General features: G+C 40.7%; 1 protein-coding gene across 3 annotated transcripts; it reads left to right on the forward strand.

Moving 5' to 3' along the window:
- Positions 1 to 3,205: 3,205 nt before the first annotated feature.
- On the forward strand, positions 3,206 to 5,658 carry LOC121980541 (transcription factor BEE 1-like). Of its 3 annotated transcripts, none has more exons than XM_042532640.1 (6): positions 3,206 to 3,692; positions 3,789 to 3,908; positions 4,113 to 4,178; positions 4,256 to 4,324; positions 4,621 to 4,698; positions 5,287 to 5,658. In XM_042532640.1, exons 1-6 carry the CDS (start codon positions 3,282 to 3,284, stop codon positions 5,368 to 5,370), a joined length of 828 nt encoding a protein of 275 aa, XP_042388574.1. In that variant the 5' UTR covers positions 3,206 to 3,281; the 3' UTR covers positions 5,371 to 5,658. The 3 variants fall into 3 exon arrangements, with proteins under 3 accessions (XP_042388574.1, XP_042388568.1, XP_042388559.1); XM_042532634.1 differs by having other exon boundaries at positions 3,217 to 3,692; positions 3,783 to 3,908; positions 4,621 to 4,692; XM_042532625.1 differs by having other exon boundaries at positions 3,218 to 3,692; positions 3,783 to 3,908.
- The last annotated feature ends 796 nt before the right edge of the window (positions 5,659 to 6,454 follow it).

Consider the following 6,454-nt stretch of genomic DNA (forward strand, 5'->3'; position numbering starts at 1 on the left):
AGCAGACGGTCGGAGGTCGCCCGGAGGACACTCTCGCTCGGCGCCCAGTAACCTAATCACTTATCCACTACCGGAGGCCTTTGAACGGTCTTCGGCCGCCCGCTTCGAACAAAAAGTACTATAATCTGATGGGGGCGGTGCACCCAAGAAAAGATCACAATCATTTGCAACCGAATCGCGGTCATGATCCAATACCAAATGTGAATGATACATCCTCTAGATCACAAAAAAGTGATCCAGAAAATCTGTGTTAGTTATTGAGAGCTAAAGCTAAACTTGAGTTTCCTTCTATATTTATACAGCCTGCCCTCATCGAGTTGAATTGAACAAGTGTTCTTTCATAGCAGTAAACCCCCAATTAGATCATCTGCTATTCTTCCCCATGCCACACTGTCTTGGTCCTCTTCAACTCCTTCAGAGGCTTCTCAGTGATCACTGATGATACCGTCAGTATCCAACAGCATGACCTGCTCTAGGACCGAGCTGGCTCAGTTATCTTACTGAATCATCATTATCCGAGTTACACTTGATCGAACTGTCTAATTCGAGTTGCCGAGCTGTTTAGTTGCCGAGTTGTTAGGCTGAGCCCTATGGGTCATAATATACTCTTAACTTTCTATGACGTGTGATCCTATTCGAAAATCATTAAGAAGATTAACTGGAGATGTGACTTCTGGGTTGACCGTATATAGATTTTGCTCTATTCTGTAATACAAGAAATGTCAATGTCGGGTCAGGAAAAGGGTCCTCGGCATTGACCCTCCGACGCTCAAATTAGTCACTAGAACAGTAAAAAAAACGGAGCAACAGTAAACACAAGTGTGAATAGTGAGGAACGCGTACCTCCGTCAGTGCATGAATCCCCCTTTATATAGGGTTACAGTGGACGACGTGCACACTACTCAAGGCATGGGCATATTCTCCGAACTGTTCTATGAAAGGATATGTCAGAAAAATATCTCTGACACCCTACCTTAACAGGTCATGCAAATCCCTAACAAGACAGTAGAAGCTTCCGTCGTACGATCCTCCTGTTGACCATTCTCTATTATCAGCATCATTATCTCCCAAAGGAATATCAAGAGATACGGAAATAGTCTCATTGTTCGGTCGAGCGGAGTGGTCACTCAGCGGGGACTCCTCCCCTCGTCGACCTCTGCTGCTTTCTCGTAGTGACTTGGTTCGATAGATTATCTTTGCTCGACCGGACAAGCGGTCCTATCGCCTTAGCGTTCCTCCAATCCGTAATGAGCGTATGATGTTCTTACTGTATTATTCCGGGCCAGACGAGTACTCTACTCAGACAAGCCACCTGACCGATCGGTAGTTAGCGTAGCTTTCAGCTCAACCATCTTGAATGGGATCATTGACCACTGCTGATTATCATTGACCATCTTAATTTTAATTTCCAACTATTATCTCTACCTTTGACCCACATTTGATTGGGCCTTTATCACCGCGTCAATGTATTATCACCTTTCCTATGATGTCTAAGGTAATTTGCCCTTTCACACTTGTAAATATCATATATATGCTTCGTGGAAAAGGGTTGAACTCTCGCCGACACTCTCTCTTTACTTTCATTCTTTTCACGCTATCATTTGGGCACCAGCTGATATGTTTCTCAACAGCAGTGCAATGCAATGCATGCAACCTCAAAAAAGTCTCGTCCAAATCTTCTACCCAATAGATATGCTCCGTAATTCCATACCATCTCGGATCCCAGCAGCAATGCAATGCAATGCATGCAACCTCAGGTCAGCTGCCTGATCACATGTCAATTCATGACTGATGATGACTCCCGATGCATGTTCGATCGTGTTGAGGCTTCCCCCAACAATCTTTAAACTCCTTCTGTCTGAGGACCCCTCTGGAGTTGTCCTACTTTCTTTTTCGGTACCGACTCACGTTGTGCATCGTATTTGGTCAATTAGCAAGACCTCCATTGCTTCAACAGATGCTATGTATGATCGTATCCATTAACCGATCGAACCGAGACTCTCCCACTAGATCTGCTCATGACATTCAACATAATGGCAGGCATTCACGTATTTGCCGACGTCGTTCTCACAGTTGTTGGTCCTCTTGCTGGCTGATGCGACCTGTGGGCTGCGACAAGGACACCAATTTTAGGCACTTGAGTGGAAAACAAAAATTGAATGGAAATTTTCTTGCCGTTCAAACACAATAAGTAAGTATGTATGTATGAACCAATTAAGATAAGTTTGAAATTTTCCCTCTGAAAAGCAGAGGAATAGGGATATGGTCCAGGCCTCCACCACAACATCACACGGTAACTAGCATTTGTATAGATCCGAGTTACAAGGGTAATTGGCTTTGGATCCTTTAAGCAGCATTCGTTGAACATGTTAGCCAGTCACCACATGGAAGGGATGACAATCATTTGTAGGGTGCAGAAACCTTATTTTGGATTATAATGGAGGCAAATTAAGGCACCGTGAATGATAGCTCTCCATAGCTTGAGCCCCAAGCTTGAACAATAGCTTCAGGCTTGGTCATTTATTGCTATTGCCAGGGACGTCAGAGCCCACAATCACCCTGTTATGACTCTCCATTGAGCAGCTATAGTGATCAAAAGCAGCAATAATCAATATATACTGAAAAGATAGGAAGGACTAGGAATTCAGTAATCATTTTGCTTAAGATTAGGTCAAATCTCTGCTCCTGTCGAAACATTATATTTGATCTCTTTGTATTTCACCCAAAAAGAAAAAAGATTGCTCATGCCAATAATGGCTCTAATTGAATATGCAGGTACACTTGCTACTCATTAGTAGACACAGTGCAGCTATCACCATGGCTGAAGATAGAAGAGTTGGTGCAGGATCACAACCATGCAAGAGAGGAGCATAAGAACGAGCTGGCCAATCAAGCATTTTGCATACAAAGATTTAACACAAACCATGATTATAATTAACTTGAAAATAACACAGTTACAAAGGCTACTTCATTATATGTTAAAACTTGACCAAAATCAGATATCATGATCACTGGAGTTGTGAAATCCATGATATTCTCTGACATGTATTGCACAAGAATTTGTCTACCTCAACAACTATCCATAACGGAATCCCAATTAAAATATTATCATCATATGAACCTAATTTCAGTGGAAATACTTTGCAAGGATGACCCACATAAACATCAGCCACCAAGCTAATTGTGCCACTTATCCACCTAAAACCAAATGGAGAGACCTTTAAAGGGGCCAGCTTCTCCTCTACCTCCATTGCTTCTCACACTTTATTCGGTTCCATTACATGTCCTGTTCCACTTCCATGGGAGAGTCTCTCGAGGAATTCGACTACCTTAGGCATTCCTTTCCTTTCATGGAATTGGAACAAGATTTTGAGCTGACGAGCCAACTTTCTGAGTTCGATGGCGCTGTAATGGAGAATCAGTGCATAGGGTCGACGGATTGCTCGAATAATTACTACTTGCCCCATCAGGAGTTTGCAATGCCAATTATCAAGAACTTCTCAAGCTTCTTGCCGCCCGTAGAATGTCAACAGCCTATTTTAAAGCAGCAGCCTGTCTTAGGTTCAATTGGAGAGCACATCCATGAAGAAAGGAAAAGGAAGACAATGGCGGCACCATATAGTAATTCTGAGCTTGGTTCAGAGCTTTTCTCAGAGGCTGGATTGACAGAAATCAAGACTAAGAAGATGAATGTATGTGAAATAGGCTATTATTTGTACTTAGATTGGAAGCTTCTGAATGTGTGTGTGTGTTCTTTTTTTTTTTACCGATTTCTCTTTCAGTTTCAGGGCTCAGGGAGTGGGAAGAGTCACAAAAGCAATTCAAATGAAAAGAACAACCAAAAAGAGGTGGTTCATGTAAGGGCAAGAAGAGGCCAAGCCTCTGGCAACCATAGCCTAGCTGAGAGGGTAGGCAAAGTTGTTTCAATGCACTAAAATTCAGTCCCCTGATAGCTTATGTAGTAGGATCATATTACTTATATCTATCTATATATGTGGGAAAAAAATATATATAGTTTCATAAATAAATAAATAAATAAAAAGAGAGAGAGAAACAAAACTCGCAGTATTAACATGTAATAGGTCCATTTCAATAAGCTTGTACGGTTGCAGGAGAGAAGAAAGAAGATAAATGAAAGAATGAGGTGTTTACAAGATCATGTTCCGGGATGTAACAAGGTATTACATCAAAGAAATCTCAGACCCAATGGTCACAGTTAAAAATTTCCTTCGATTTAACCTCTAAGTCATGACAGATGATGGGCACGGCAAGGATTCTGGATGAGATAATCAGTTATGTGCAATCACTGCAGAACCAAGTTGAGGTATTACTTTTCGTTTGTTCAAAAAAGTATTAATTTCTTTATTGAAAATACTGGTAGGAAAGCTTAAATTGTTAAAAGTCCCCTAGTTCAGTCAGACAATGCTTGAACATAGACCAGATACACAATGACTCAGCTAACCCACAAGCTTTGCACATAGTGAGCTAGGGGACAAGGTAGAGTTCAACTTATGGTACATGCTAGACACCATCCTTGTGATTAGGCAAAGTAGCAAGGACAAATATATTTATGGTTTGACTATTCACAATCACCATGCCTAATTGTGGTACCTGATGCAGTTTCTCTCAATGGAACTCTCGGCCGCTAGCTATTTTCATGACTACAGACTAGAAGTCGGATCTCCTTCAAAGGTACAGGTAAACGCCCTTATAAGCAGAAACTAAAAGTTTACCTTGTTCTTATGCTGCCCAGACCGAAAGAAGAGCAGAAAAAATTGTTTAGTTAAGAAAATTTGGCAAAGAAAAATCAAACGAGTCAAGAAAGTTATACAGGACTCTGATTTCTTGTCAGTTTTTGACTGGATAAAGAATCCTATGTAGGAGTTTAACTACCTAGTACTAGTGATAACATTAAAAATGGATAGTCTCAGATTCAGTAAAAATTATCAAAAGAGATAGATGAATTAGTAAAGTGTAAGCGATTATCCTATTAAGTTTATGGCAAACAACGTAGAAACTAGACGATATCATCATTATATGGGAAGATATTGTAAAACTAATTAAGATGAAACTTGTATGAGACTGAGAGCAAATTAAGGATCATTAGCTCCAGTCCCGTCTCAGAAGGGATACACCAAAGAAAAGCATCCAACCTTTGTTATGAACATATGAACCTTATCACCGTGCACATGCATGATTTTTAATGATTGACCTGTCTATGCTTGCTAGAAAATGAGTGGGGTCAATAATTGAAGGTGCCATGTAAATCCGTCGTCACCTTTGCAGGTAGGTAAAGCAGATGGGGAACAAGAACAAAGACTAAAGGGGGTCGTGGAGGGGCATGGGGATTGCACTAGCTTCCACCCATGAGTGTCCTTTTGACTCTTTTCGTCTCTTGGCTTTACCATGCCCGTGACCACATACATCGCCCCTAATCCAGCCCGGGAGATGTCTGTCCCCCACAGCCCATGCATGGCGCAGAACGGGGGCACATGAGCTACATACTTTCTGTGCACAAATGTGGGCCTTTGAACAAACTCAAACCGAACTGTTCTTATCTCTTTGTTTTGTATCTTGTTCAGTTACCCTTTTCACTTGTTCATCATGTATTCAGTATCTCTCGCTACCATTGCCCTAATAATATTTTAGACTGTTAAACTCTGTTGTATAGTCGATAATCAAGAAGCTAGTTCATCTCACCTGGTTAACTGAATTCATATTGGGCCTCGGCCTATTACTGACCCAATGGCGCCATAACTGTTCTTAGCTTTCGAGTCTCATTAATTAATTCCTTGCATTGTATTAGTGGGGTTTAAACTAATTAACACGCTCCATCATGTAAAGTTCAATGCACTCAACATTCCACAATGTGCCTTAATCGAGCTTCCAAGCTCTGGCCTAGAAGGCTGATTGGCCATAATATAATTTCTTCTTTATTTCTTCGAAAGAAAATCTAGTAAGTAATTCATTAAATCATCCAAATGGTTTTGTGCGTTTGCCAAGCAACAAGAAAGCTTTGAGATGCAAATGTTATATATAAACTATGTAAAATTGTTAATAATCAGGCAATTAAGGTGATGCAATTAGGAAGAGTACAACCACTAAGTGAAGGTTATGGTCATCACCTCCATCAGCATCATCACTACATATATAGATCAATCTAACCTAAGAGTTTTAGACTCTAGACTCTTACAACGCACTGAGAATGAAAATTAAACATTGGGGAAGAGGAAATGGAGCTTTCTTTTTCAATCCTAATTTGGAGGCAATGGGGAATCAAAATAATAAAACTAGTTTTGGATTGATTAGGAGACGACGCAAGCCTCGAAGTGAATGGAAAACATGGATGTCAAATATCGTCACCACCTAGGAGCCAAGCTATTTGCTTAGGCTTACAACTGTTCAACTAAAAGAGCAGTTAAATCTATACCAATTAATTAATAGTAGCTACCCA

The sequence above is a fragment of the Zingiber officinale genome, chromosome 1B (assembly GCF_018446385.1).
Source record: "Zingiber officinale cultivar Zhangliang chromosome 1B, Zo_v1.1, whole genome shotgun sequence".
In the NCBI taxonomy this organism is placed as follows: domain Eukaryota; kingdom Viridiplantae; phylum Streptophyta; class Magnoliopsida; order Zingiberales; family Zingiberaceae; genus Zingiber; species Zingiber officinale.

Excerpts from the sequence above, each read along its gene's own strand:
- LOC121980541 (XM_042532625.1), top strand. The coding sequence starts at position 3,282 with ATGTCCTGTTCCACTTCCATGGGAGAGTCTCTCGAGGAATTCGACTAC. Across the intron at positions 3,693-3,782 it reads TCAAGACTAAGAAGATGAAT|TTTCAGGGCTCAGGGAGTGG; the intron begins GTATGTGAAATA and ends TTTCTCTTTCAG. Across the intron at positions 4,699-5,286 it reads GATCTCCTTCAAAGGTACAG|GTAGGTAAAGCAGATGGGGA; the intron begins GTAAACGCCCTT and ends TCACCTTTGCAG.